Genomic DNA, 14,087 nt, shown 5'->3' on the forward strand with positions numbered 1-14,087 from the left:
CAATAAGTTATTATACATTGGATTATAATTGCATGATTTTACTGATCACTAGAATTGGAAATGCAGTTTAATTCTTTCCGAAATAGCATAGAAAAAAATAGCTTCTACAAAAGTTCTACAAAATTTTTTGGAAATATTGTTCTTGCAGCATATAATGCACCGTTATGATGTTTTTGCTAAATTTTTATAATCATCAAAATAGTTTTCACTTTCCCAAGCATCTCCCAAACACAACATAGCCCAGCCATTGTAACTTTGTGTTAGCATTTTCCTGCATGTTGCGTCGTCTGAGACCCGAAACCGGCTGACGTTGATGGCTGTGAGCTGATGGAAGATGAGGTGTTGACTCCGTGAAAGTTTTTTTATTTTAACGGCAGAGCAAAGCTGTCTTTCCTGACACTTTTGCTTTCTTTGCCTCTTGTCTCCAACACGAGCCAACACTTTGAATGGCTATAATGGTCTACCTGTCTTCTCTTGTTATGGGCCCCGTACTCACCATTATGATGCAATTTATGAGTCAGTGCAGTGAAATATGCTCAGCGTAATGGTACAAGAGGGTGGGCTAACTGCAGAAAGCTCTTAGATTACATCACTTCAAAGTTATTAAACTTCACGTCGTGTATTATTTAGCTTCCGACGACGTAAACGTACGCCTCACAGCTAACGTTCTTACATTTGTTACCAACGATACAACGCAAACAATATGGCACAATACAAGTTATGATACGGATGTGGTGCAATACAACACAATGGGATACAGTATGATACTACACAATACACTATGATAGTATAGTACATGACAATGCCATAGAATACATTATGGTGGAATACTATAGTACACTCGGCTACACAATAAGCTACGATATGGCAGTAATACCAGTATAGGACATGACAATGCCATATAATACATTATGGTGGAATACTATACATGCGGCCCCCGTGTGGAACCTTGGTTAGCATCCGCCTGGGTTAGAGCGTTTTTCAGTCAATGATCTAAAATGTACACCTAAATTTTGCCTCGGTTTGCATACATTGTGGCACAAGTCGTGTTGTTAGTTCACTGTGTGAGTCCTTAATGTATTTTTATCGTAAAGCAGCCTTCCTTGTTAGCATCCTATTAGCTAGCTAAACAAAATGGCCACCAGAATACCAATATACATATATAATACCAATATCAGATACTGGTCAGAAACGACTTTTCCCTCTGCATCTCATTTTGTGAGTATCCAATTTTGTACCGTGGAACCTTGGTTAGCATCCGTCTGGGTTAGAGTATTTTTCAGTCATGGTCTAAAATGTACACCAAAATTTTGCCTCGGTTTGCATACATTGTGGCACAAGTCGTGTTGTTAGTACACTGTGTGAGTCCTTAATGTATTTTTATCGCAAAACAGCCTTCCTTGTTAGCATCCTATTAGCTAGCTAAACAAAATGGCAACCAGAATACCTATATATAGTGTGTTGGCAGAAACAAATTTTCCCTCTGCATCTCATTTTGTGAGTATCCAATTTTGTACCGTGGAACCTTGGTTAGCATCCGTCTGGGTTAGAGTATTTTTCAGTCAATGTCTAAAATGTACACATAAAATTTTGCCTCGGTTTTTGTACATTTTTCAGTTCACATACAAAACGTCATATTTTTATTTTATTTTTTTTTATCACAAAACATCCTTAGCTTCAAAGAAAGAAGCTAGCTTGCGGTTGACTTTACCAAACTGCTGGCACTTGGAACTTTCCGTGGCTTCATCTTGGGGTCATTGAGGTGACTACTACTATAGTACACTCGGCTACCGTGCGGCCTTGTTGTAATACAATGTGGTACAATATGTCACCATCGCATACAATATTGTCTGATGCCATACAATGCAGTGTAAAGAACTGCTGTTTCTCGCTACTACATACGTATACTGTAGATCAGGGGTCTCAAACTCAATTTACTTGGGGGCCACTGGAGCTCAGGTCTGGGTGAGACTGGGCCGCATCAGGTTTTCAAAAAAAAACGCATTTATTAAAAACAAAAAAATTAAAAAAACTTCGCCTTGGTTCCAATTTTCTACAATAAAAGCTTTGATAAAACATTCCATTGTTCTCAAATATCTTACTTTTTATTTTTCTACACAAAATAAGATGAAAAATAAATAAACAAATCAAGAATAAAGAAAATCAATCAGTAATAAATAAATATAATAATAATAATAAAACGGCAAATAATAAAAACTTAAGAAACCACATATAGTTGGTGGGTAGACAAATTATTTTTTTCAGATTAAAATGAACAAAGCATTATTAGAGCCCTGTAGACATGACAAAACACGACTATAGTCACATTTATACTCTTTTTATTTACAACATATTGCGCAACTGCAGGGTCTTGAGACATAGGCACAGGCGTACTATTGAAATATTATGCGTGACACACATACACAATCTGTCAAGCTCACATTGAGTGAGCCACACAACAACATATCTCCTTCCCTAAAGCAGACGGAGTGTCACTTTCACTGCCAGACCATAAAACCAGGAGGCATGAACAAAAGGTTGCCGACTTTGCATGTGTGTGTGTGTTACAGACTGCAGTATGGACTTTATTTGTAGTGCACAACTGGAGCCAAATAAAACGCTCACTCTAAGTACTATACTGACAAAATGGTGAAATATGCAAATAAAAACACTAACGAGCAATAACCATTTGTTGCAGTTTGGAGTGAGCGGACTCACCAGTTTCCTGGAGTTCACCGACAACGGCACCAATCCCAACATCTTCTTTGAGATCCTGGGGACAAACTACGGAGAGGACAGAGGGCGGGGAGTCAGCAGGGTAAGTCCACACATCGTGCTATGCTAATCACATCCGAAGCTGATTTAGTCTAGCGACCGTGGCCCTTACCGTTTAATCTCATTTGCTTTCTTACGTGGAACCATTTTGCATTTTCAATTTTTGTCCTAGATTCAATGTCGTTTAACGGGCAGTTTAATTTGAGCTGCAAGTGGCAGTAATGTGTACTCATGGGTGAAATGGTCTATTTTTTTCCACCAACAAGCTTTTATTTTTACTTTTACACACATAAATAAGAAGCTTAAATAATAGACGTATTATTTATAATGTATTTTTATCGTAAAGCAGCCTTCCTTGTTAGCATCCTATTAGCAAGCTAAACAAAATGGCAACCAGAATACCAATATCGAATACTGGTCAGAAAAAACTTTTCCCTCTGCATCTCATTTTTTTAAGAATCCAATTTTGTACCTTGGAACCTTGGTTAGCATCCGCCTGGGTTAGAGTGTTTTTCAGTCAATGTCTAAAATGTACACCTAAATTTTGCCTCGGTTTACATACATTGTGGCACAAGTCGTGTTGTTAGTATGCTTTGTGAGTCCTTAATGTATTTTTATCGTAAAGCAGCCTTCCTTGTTAGCATCCTATTAGCTAGCTAAACAAAATGGCAACCAGAATACCAATATACTTATATAATACCAATATCGGATACTGGTCAGAAAAGACTTTTCCCTCTGCCTCTCATTTTGTGAGTATCCAATTTTGTACTGTGGAACCTTGGTTAGCATCCACCTTGGTTAGAGTGTTTTTCAGTCAATGTCTAAAATGTACACCTAAATTTTGCCTCGGTTTGCATACATTGTGGCACAAGTTGTGTTGTTAGTACACTGTGTGAGTCCTTAATGTATTTTTATCGAAAAGCAGCCTTCCTTGTTAGCATCCTATTAGCTAGCTAAACAAAATGGCAACCAGAATACCAATATACATATATAATACCAATATCGAATACTGGTCAGAAAAAACTTTTCCCTCTGCATCTCATTTTTTGAAGAATCCAATTTTGTACCGTGGAACCTTGGTTAGCATCCGCCTTGGTTAGAGTGTTTTGTCAGTCAATGTCTAAAATGTACACCTAAATTTTGCCTCGGTTTACATACATTGTGGCACAAGTCGTGTTGTTAGTACACTGTGTGAGTCCTTAATGTATTTTTATCGCAAACCAGCCTTCCTTGTTAGCATCCTATTAGCTAGCTAAACAAAATGGCAACCAGAATACCAATATACATATATAATACCAATATCGGATACTGGTCAGAAAAGACTTTTCCCTCTGCCTCTCATTTTGTGAGTATCCAATTTTGTACTGTGGAACCTTGGTTAGCATCCACCTTGGTTAGAGTGTTTTTCAGTCAATGTCTAAAATGTACACCTAAATTTTGCCTCGGTTTACATACATTGTGGCACAAGTCGTGTTGTTAGTACACTGTGTGAGTCCTTAATGTATTTTTATCGTGAAGCAGCCTTCCTTGTTAGCATCCTATTAGCTAGCTAAATAAAATGGCAACCAGAATACCAATATTGAATACTGGTCAGAAAAAACTTTTCCCTCTGCATCTCATTTTTTGAAGAATCCAATTTTGTACCTTGGAACCTTGGTTAGCATCCGCCTGGGTTAGAGTGTTTTTCAGTCAATGTCTAAAATGTACACCTAAATTTTGCCTCGGTTTGCATACATTGTGGCACAAGTTGTGTTGTTAGTACACTGTGTGAGTCCTTAATGTATTTTTATCGAAAAGCAGCCTTCCTTGTTAGCATCCTATTAGCTAGCTAAACAAAATGGCAACCAGAATACCAATATACATATATAATACCAATATCGAATACTGGTCAGAAAAAACTTTTCCCTCTGCATCTCATTTTTTGAAGAATCCAATTTTGTACCGTGGAACCTTGGTTAGCATCCGCCTTGGTTAGAGTGTTTTGTCAGTCAATGTCTAAAATGTACACCTAAATTTTGCCTCGGTTTACATACATTGTGGCACAAGTCGTGTTGTTAGTACACTGTGTGAGTCCTTAATGTATTTTTATCGCAAACCAGCCTTCCTTGTTAGCATCCTATTAGCTAGCTAAACAAAATGGCAACCAGAATACCAATATACATATATAATACCAATATCGAATACTGGTCAGAAAAGACTTTTCTCTCTGCATCTCATTTTGTGAGTATCCAATTTTGTACCATGGAACCTTGGTTAGCATCCGTCTGGGTTAGAGTGTAGCTGCAGGAGCCAATCACAAGCTATCAGTGCACTCACAAGCTTGTCAACCCAGTGGGAATCACAGGAGGTCATTATAAAAAAAAACAGTATAACAGTCAATCATCTTACAAATACCACCAAACTCATCACACAGCAACTTAACACTAAAAAGGTATACCTGATACATGTACAAACAATTACCAATACAAGTTTAAAGTGGAAAAAAAAATGCATTGCGTCTGAGTGACACATTCATTGAGGCACTGCAATGACGTCAGCCTCCCTCTGGACTATGTGCTTCTCTGGCTGGAGCTAACATTTCAGCGCCATCCAAATGAAATGCATTATGGTGAAACTTTAAAATGTTGTTGCATGTTTGTATATTTATCAAGTGTATCTTTTGAGTGTTAAGTTGATGTGTGATGAGTTTAGTGTTATTTTGAAGATGATACAGTGAGTCAGACTGTTGTTGCACTGTTGTATGTATAATGACCTAATCATGTCATTATATTACTTTTTTTTACATATTGTATGAAAATTAAGTATTTATTTCTATTAATATATCACACACACTGTATCATAAACAAATGTAAGCTACCCAATGGGATACGCTGTGGTCATCTACGGCCATACTTCTCCAAAGTGAGATGTTATCTCAGCTGAAGAAGCACACAGATAGCGTCCTCCATGACTGAAGTATGTGCTTATAAGTAAAGATGGTGTGTGGTGATTATGATCAAGCAGCGAGAAAAAAGCTTGCAATCACAGCCAAAATTAATCTTTACATCATACGGCATTATTATATTAGAGCCACAAATCCTTTTAATTAAAAGGCTTAATTACTTCTGTGGAAATCGAGGCACTTGTTAAAGAGTAAGCCTTCGTCTAATTTTGTTTTATAATACTAAGTGTGTGTGTGTATAAATTACACGGAAGCAGTCGACGACAGACTACAAAGCTGATATCGCTTTGAGAGAATGTCCTCATATTAACGTTTTTTTTTTTTTTTTTTTTTTTTTAAAGAGGCAAGTGAGAGTGTTTCCCTAATGGTGACACTTCCTGTGTGACACTTTTCCATACACAGCGTGTAATCTTTTTATTAGTCTAATGGCAGCCTTTCTAGCCATTTCTCCAAGTTAGTAAAGGGCAAAACTGTGTTGGAAAGTAGCGGGGGGGGGGGGGGGGCGATTCATTGTTCCCATAGGAAATAATGGAGGATTGATGTAATCTGTTCCAGGGTCAAGCTGTGGCATTAAATCATTTATTAACTGTACAGGCAATGTTTGAAGTAATTTTTTAGAGTGTAAAAAAAAAAAAAAGTTTTACTGAAGATGAGAACTAAGCTGCCATGCAAGTGTAAAAAGAAGTTCTGGTATACCTACATTTCTAAAATATGCCAAGGAGTTTGTTATTTTGACTATGCAGTGGATGTAGCTTACTATTACACAGTGGAACCTTGGTTAGCGTCGGCGCTGGTTAGCGATTGTTTTGGTTAATGTTGAAAATCTATGCCACAGTTTTGCCTCGGTTTACATACATTGTGGCACAAGTCGTGTTGTTAGTACACTGTGTGAGTCCTTAATGTATTTTTATCGCAAAGCAGCCTTCCTTGTTAGCATCCTATTAGCTAGCTAAACAAAATGGCAACCACAATATACGTATATAATACCAATATCGGATACTGGTCAGAAACGACTTTTCCCTCTGCATCTCATTTTGTGAGTCGTCCAAATTTGTACCGTGGAACCTTGGTTAGCATCCGCCTTGGTTAGAGTATTTTTCAGTCAATGTCTAAAATGTACACCTAAATTTTGCCTCAGTTTTTGTACATTTTTCAGTTAACATTTCTGCAACAGTTTAATCGGATATACATGATTCATTTTGGTCCATGTTGGACGTTATTTTTTCAGTCAATGTCTAAAATTTACACCAAAATTTTGCCTTGGTTTGCATACATTGTGGCACAAGTCGTGTTGTTAGTACACTGTGTGAGTCCTTAATGTATTTTTATCGCAAAGCAGCCTTCCTTGTTAGCATCATATTAGCTAGCTAAACAAAATGGCAACCAGAATACCAATATAAGTATATAATACCAATATCGGATACTGGTCAGAAACGACTTTTCCCTCTGCATCTCATTTTGTGAGTATCCACTTTTGTACCGTGGAACCTTGGTTAGCATCCGCCTTGGTTAGAGTGTTTTTCAGTCAATGTCTAAAATGTACACCTAAATTTTGCCTTGGTTTACATACATTGTGGCACAAGTCGTGTTCTTAGTACACTTTGTGAGTCCTTAATGTATTTTTATCGCAAAGCAGCCTTCCTTGTTAGCATCCTATTAGCTAGCTAAACAAAATGGCAACCAGAATACCAATATACGTATATAATAACAATATCGGATACTGGTCAGAAACGACTTTTCCTTCTGCATCTCATTTTGTGAGTATCCAATTTTGTACCGTGGACCCTTGGTTAGCATCCGCCTTGTACATTTTTCAGTTAACATTTCTGGAACAGATTAATCGGATGTACACGATTCAAATAACATCCGTTTTGGTCAGTCGGATCTTTTGTCAAATTATATTGAATTTGACAACCGTTAGTGGCAACTTTTTTTTTGTTTTTAATTCCCCAACTGATCGCTATCGGTATCATCTATACCAGGCTCGGTTTCTGCTTGACGTGGCACCGGTAAGAGCATTTATGGTGTCGCACCACACTAATGTCTTCTTTTTTTTCTTCTTTGCTCTTCTGCACATGTCAATCACCGAGCGCGCCGACACTTGTGGTGACATTTATCCCCGTCTTACTTCACTGACGTGCGTATGATAATGGCAGCCGACACCTGAGATCGGTCATAATTATTCACAGTACATTGTGCTAGAATTGGCTTTCTGCTCCATTTCTCTCACTCGGTTCAACACACGGCAACCTACAGTGTATGTACAGTGTGCGTATATATATATATATATATATATATATATATATATATATATATATATATATATATATATATATATTAATATATTCTTATATATTCTTATATATCTAACGAATTGCTTCGTTAGATATCCGTAACATCTTAAATGACGTGATGATGATTTGTACATGTGAAACAGAAGTAGTTAAGAAAAAGATGGAGGGGAAAGTGTTCGATTAAACCACGAGTTCGAGTCCTTTCCACGTTTTCCATCATTTGGAGAATCAATGACCGGAAAACTGCACGGTTTTTAATTGTGGTCATCTTCAGCGATCATGTGACATCCAAAGACATTACGGCAAGCCTTATTAGAAATGTTTTTATCCGTGTAAGAGCTAAGTTTTGCGGGTATTACCAGGAGGATTAAAAGATGTGGTTTATTTTGATGTTCCGCCTTAGGGCCATTTGAGGCCCACGGCTCATTTTTTTTTAATTTTACATACATTTTACAAAAGGATGGTGAAGGCTAAACTGAAACGACAACAAAATTTTTTAAATGATATTTGAATTTGAGCCATTATGATTCCTTGTTTCTATACCGGTTCCAAACGATTCTCGATTCCGATTCTTTTCAAAGTTTCTTGAATGAAACGTCTGATTGTCCATTCGTTCATTTGCTATGCTGCTTATCCTCATTCGGGACGCGGCGTATCTTCGGGCGAGAGGCGGGGTACATCCTAGACTGGTGGCCAGCCAATCACAGGGCACATATAGACAAACAACCATTCACACTCACATTCATACCTATGGACAATTTTTTAAATTTTTTAAATTTTTTAAATTTTTAAAAAAAATTTAATTTTTTTTTAAATTTTTTTTATTTTTTTTTAATTTTTTAAAAATGTTTTACTTTTTTATTTTTAAATTATTTTTATTTTTTATTATTATTTTTTTGCAAATATTAACCTAGCATGTTTTTGGAATGTGGGATTAAACCGGAGAAAACCCACGCATGCACGGGGAGAACATGCAAACTCCCACACAGGGGGGAATTGAACTCCGGTCTCCTAGCTGTGTGGCCTGCGTGCTAATCACTAATCCGCCATACAAGCCAATCTTTCACATATTATACACACATATATTTCTGAAAGGTTAGCTATTGTTTGATTGATTTTGAAACACTCTAAAAGTAGAGTTTCCAGCATAAAAAATATCAATATCTGCTTCTCAATCAATGTGACGCATGTTTCCGCTGAGGAAGTGAAATTATAATAACCAAAAAACATCAAACTTAAAGGGCAGATTGTGTTTTGTTTAACAACAGCGGTTGCTTACAGGTACCTTGGTCATTTTGATGGTGTTAAATTAATGCAGATTTTTGTAGAAAGTCAAGAATGTGGATAGTTCTCAGCAGCCTCCGGACTTGAACAACAAACAAAAGTGTGGTAGTGGTAATGGTATTTATTTAACGAGTTTTTTCCAAAATGTATTAATTCATGATCGCTGTTTTGTGGTTTACTATGACTCAAAAATTATTGACTGACAAGTCATATTACATTAAAGAGACATTACCTTACATGACATGACCTTAACATCATGACCTGTCCGACATGACAAAGTGAAAACAAGTTCTCCCATTCCATGTGGAAGTGGTATGTTTTTGTCTTCTCAACTCCATTTGAAACCTTTACAATAAATAAATTGGAGGCCAACTATTTCGCTCAGTAGCTTGCTATGCTTAAATATGCTTAAATATTTAATAAACAGGCTGATCCTGTAGCCTGCGTTTAAGGGTAATGGTAATGGTTTAATTTCATTTGAACATGCATCAGATTACAATTGAATGCATCACATAATCAGTTCCCAGTTCCATGTGTCCAAAAGGAGTAGGAAGAAGCAAAGCTTATTAAATCCTACCCCTCCATCTGGTACTTTTACAATCAGTAACTGTTACATTTGTTCACTTCCTGCTTTCATAATATAGTTTAATATAGTTTTTTAGGGTTTTTTTTGTTTTGTTTTGTTTTTTTTGTCCGAAGTACTGAAGTACAAGGTGATATGACCATACAATGACATAATGGGTACCATAGTAACCGTCAATATAGTAATATATTCCATAGTTCATCCAAGTATTGGATGACATTTTTAGCTAATTGGTTATTTTTAGCCGTATGCATTATTTTAGCTGTTTGAAGTTTAACTATATCAGAAAAGTATTTGTGATTTTAGAAATAAGGAGTTAGTATGTTCTCTGTATAGGCGGCATTATGAATTATCCTTACTGGCCTTTTTTGCAGTACATTTAACGAGTGTACATTGCTTTTATAGTTATTACCACATATTTCCAGTGATTTCTGATTGAGAACAAATTTTTGCTTTGTTTAATATTGAAATGTTTCTTTCCACCTTATGTTGTATATTTGTAATATGAGGTTTCCAGCTCATATTTTCAATTTATTTTCCTTAACACTTTTAGGGGGTGGGTAATGCAAGCACTAAAGGGTAAGTAACTCTGTTGTTTTGCTTCTTTTTTTAATCCGGGAGCTCATGACGGACAACGCAACTGATTATTCCCATTATGTAAAAATAAGTCCTGCAGGGTGACGAAAAAGGGGAAGGGAAAGTCACGCACAAAGCAAACAAATGTAAGAGAGGGATATACGTTACAGTCAGTTAGAGATGGTGCTCAGTAAATTCATCAGAGGGAGGAAAATATATGCAGGAAAAGATGAGCACAGAGAAATATACATTCACAGAAAGATCCATATTCCTCTCCGATGTTCCATCCTGTTAGGTAGATTTGCATGTATCTTTATTCAGGAGGCTGCTGCTAGGTTACATGGAAGAAGAAGAATCTAGTAAAAGATGCATGGATTAAAAAAAGAACACGAGTGCACGACCCAAGTCAAGAAAAGTCAAACTTTTTCTCTTTTTCCGTTTTATGCTTCATGACAGTTGAACCCTTACAGACCAATAAATTGTACACGGTTCCTAAGGTGCTAAGTTAAGGAACACTTATACAAGAACAACAACAAAAGTCTCAGGACAGCTAATTGTGTGTATGACCTCCATGTTGCCTGTATGCGTTCCCTGGGCACCCCCCTGAATGGTCTCCCCCGGGGATCACATTTCAACATGGCTGGAGGTCAATTTAAAGCAGGGGTCTCAAACTCAATTTATTTGGGGGCCACTGGAGCTCGGGTCTGGGTGAGACTGGGCCGCATCAGGTTTTCCCCCCCAAAAAAACGAAAAAAATGCATTTATTAAAAACAAAAAAATTAAAATTCCACTGTTCTCAAATATCTTAATTTTTTATTTTTCTGCACAAAATAGGATGAAAAATAAATAAACAAATCAAGAATAAAGAAAATCAATCAATCAGTAATAAATAAATATAATAATAATAATTAAACGGCAAATAATGAAAACTTAATAAAGCACATATAGTTGGTGGGTAGACAAATTATTTTTTTCAGATTAAAATGAACAAAGCATTATTAGAGCCCTGTAGACATGACAAAACACGACTATAGTCACAATTATACTTTTTTTATTTACAACATATTGCGCAACTGCAGGATCTCGAGACACATGCTAACTCGCAAACTAGAGAGCTCGCGACCTAAACGGTAGCCTTCAAGTTATTTCCTTTAAACTTAAATAGCCAAAAACTTACCACTTCCACACGGATAGGGAGGATAACTATTAACAGTTATTTAACCTTTAACATGAACATTAATCAAACGTAGAAATTTTTTCTGGGTTCATGATACCATACAGCATCCATATCAAACTTGCGCGGGCCGCACTAACATTAAATTTATTTATTTCTGCAGCATATTTTTAAAGAGTTTGTTGAACGTGAATCCTCATGAGAAGACTTTTGTCTGTGTTTTTTATACAGTGTGATACAAATGGAACACCTTTTAACAGGCACTCAGACTGACACCTGAAATCACTTTAGGAAAATGGTTTCCAGTACCAGCCTTGAAGAACGTGTCAGTGTGTTCCTGGTGTCAAACGTCTTTGTGGCGTCTTTTCCCCTCAACTGTGGGTTGAACTCTTTGAATACTACGACAGGTCTGTCGGTTGCTTCCTCTTTTTTTTTTTCTGCGGCTCGATTGATGTCAGCAATTTGTCGTTCCTGGAAGGTCGTGTCAGTCGCAAGTGAGCGACTGACCAGCAAGTTACATTCTCGTTGACCACACGACAGTTGGATGCTGATTGAAACTGACAAGGTGCCGCTGGTGTCCTTGGGACCTGCTTAAGTCTGGGAGCGCTTGCGGAGTTCCTTTTTGGGACACTTGTCAGATGGAAATCATACAATATTTTCCTGGGGTGATTGTTTGTTGTTTAAGTCATTCAATCCCAACTATTTTGCAAAAGACAGTATTAGTTTTAGGGCTATATAAACATGGTACCTACCAAAATAAAACACTAGACCGAAAAATTCTACTTTTTTCCATTCATTAATTCATTCATTTTCTACCGCTTTTCCTTACAAGGGAGTAAGGGGGTGCTGGAGCCTATCCCAGCTGTCTTCAGGCGAGAGGCGGGGTACACCCTGGACTGGTTGCCAGCCAATCACAGGGCACATATAGACAAACAACCATTCACACTCACATTCATACCTATGGACAATTTGGAGTCGCTAATTAACCTAGCATGTTTTTGGAATGTGGGAGGAAACCGGAGTACCCGGAGAAAACCCACACATGCATGTCTGGTTTCCTCTCCCAAACAGGAAGAAAGAGGGTCACTCTGTGTATTGGTTTCAGCACCTTGGCATATTTGTTCCATAGTAGAGATGGGATTTTTGGCTCTTTGAGCAGAGCCGGATCTTGGTGAGTCGTTCAATTCAAAGAGCCGTTCAAAAAACTGGCTCATTTTTATATTTACTAAGCACGGCGGTCGAGTGGTTAGTGCACAGACCCTCACAGCTAGGAGACCAGGGTTCAATTCCACCCTCGGCCATCTCTGTGTGGAGTTTGCATGTTATCCCCGTGCATTGCAAGGTTTCTTCCCACATTCCAAAAACATGCTAGGTTAATTAGCGACTCCAAATTGTCCATAGGTATGAATGTGAGTGTGAATGGTTGTTTGTCTAGTATGTATATGTGCCCTGTGATTGGCTGGCCACCAGTCCAGTGTATACCCCGCCTCTCGCCCCAAGACAGCTGGGATAGGCTCCAGCAACCCCCGCGACCCTCGTGAGGATAAGCGGTAGAAAATGAATGAATGAAGTTTTACGAAGCCAGCCTGTCCTTAACTCGTTTTATCATGGAAATAATAACTGGGAGGAATGCATTTCGATATCCCACTAATATGACTTTGAATTATTCCGGAATACTGATCTGGATTCATTGTAAATATTCCACAGAGTGGTCCTATAACACTCTGCTTTGTTTTGAATTACCCATTGTACAATTCCCAGCTACGACACATTGTAATGAGGCGTTCAAAAGAACCGATTCATCCGTGAACGTTTCAACACTTTTCCATAGAACAACGGCATGAACGGAGGGAGCCTTTTGGTCAGCCATATGGTCTCTTTGTCTCTCAATGGGTGGAAACAGGCACGTTAATAGCGTTGAGTACTACGACCAATCCCCGGGTACTAGTTGTTGGTACTGTATTGGTTCAAATGTGAAAGGTACCCAGCTAGATGCCCCAAAGAACATGTCTTGATTGTTCATGCAGACCTTCGAGCTGCAGAGAAAAATGTGTGTTTTGCCATTTTTGAAGACTTTCATGATGTGAACAACTGAGTGAGTCACAATTCAGTTCCTTGCAAACATCAACATTTCAAGTATTGTGATAAAAGTATTTGACGGGTTTAAGAAAATAATAGAATAGAATAGAAAAATACACAGAAGAGTGTGTGTGTGATTTTTTTTGTTGTTTTTTTTTTGGGCCTGTTGTCACGCAACCCCCCCTCCCTCCCTAGTGGGAAATTCATTGTGGCATCGAACACAAACAGCAGCGGTGTAAACAGTGTGAGTAACACCAAGCAAAGTCGCCTAGCAGTCACGAACTCTTCTCTCGGTGTTATGACAAGCTCGGAGAACTTTTATTCCCCAGATGCTCTCAATCCTGTCCCACGTCTCAGCCCAAGGCGCACTGCAGTGTGCAA

The 14,087-nt window shown here is 37.8% G+C and overlaps 1 protein-coding gene across 6 annotated transcripts in view; it reads left to right on the plus strand.

The window, feature by feature from the left end:
• Positions 1–14,087, plus strand: part of grid2 (glutamate receptor, ionotropic, delta 2) — a 528,950-nt gene that overhangs the window by 357,230 nt on the left and 157,633 nt on the right. For all 6 annotated transcript variants that reach the window (XR_009129664.1, XR_009129665.1, XM_058071482.1 and 3 more), the window contains exon 8: positions 2,699–2,818. Coding sequence is in view for 4 of the 6 variants with exons in the window: in XM_058071482.1 (XP_057927465.1) it covers positions 2,699–2,818 (120 nt within the window). In the remaining 2 variants the exon portion in view is untranslated. The remainder of the gene's footprint in view (positions 1–2,698; positions 2,819–14,087) is intronic.

This window comes from Doryrhamphus excisus, chromosome 4 (assembly GCF_030265055.1).
Source record: "Doryrhamphus excisus isolate RoL2022-K1 chromosome 4, RoL_Dexc_1.0, whole genome shotgun sequence".
Lineage (NCBI taxonomy): Eukaryota > Metazoa > Chordata > Actinopteri > Syngnathiformes > Syngnathidae > Doryrhamphus > Doryrhamphus excisus.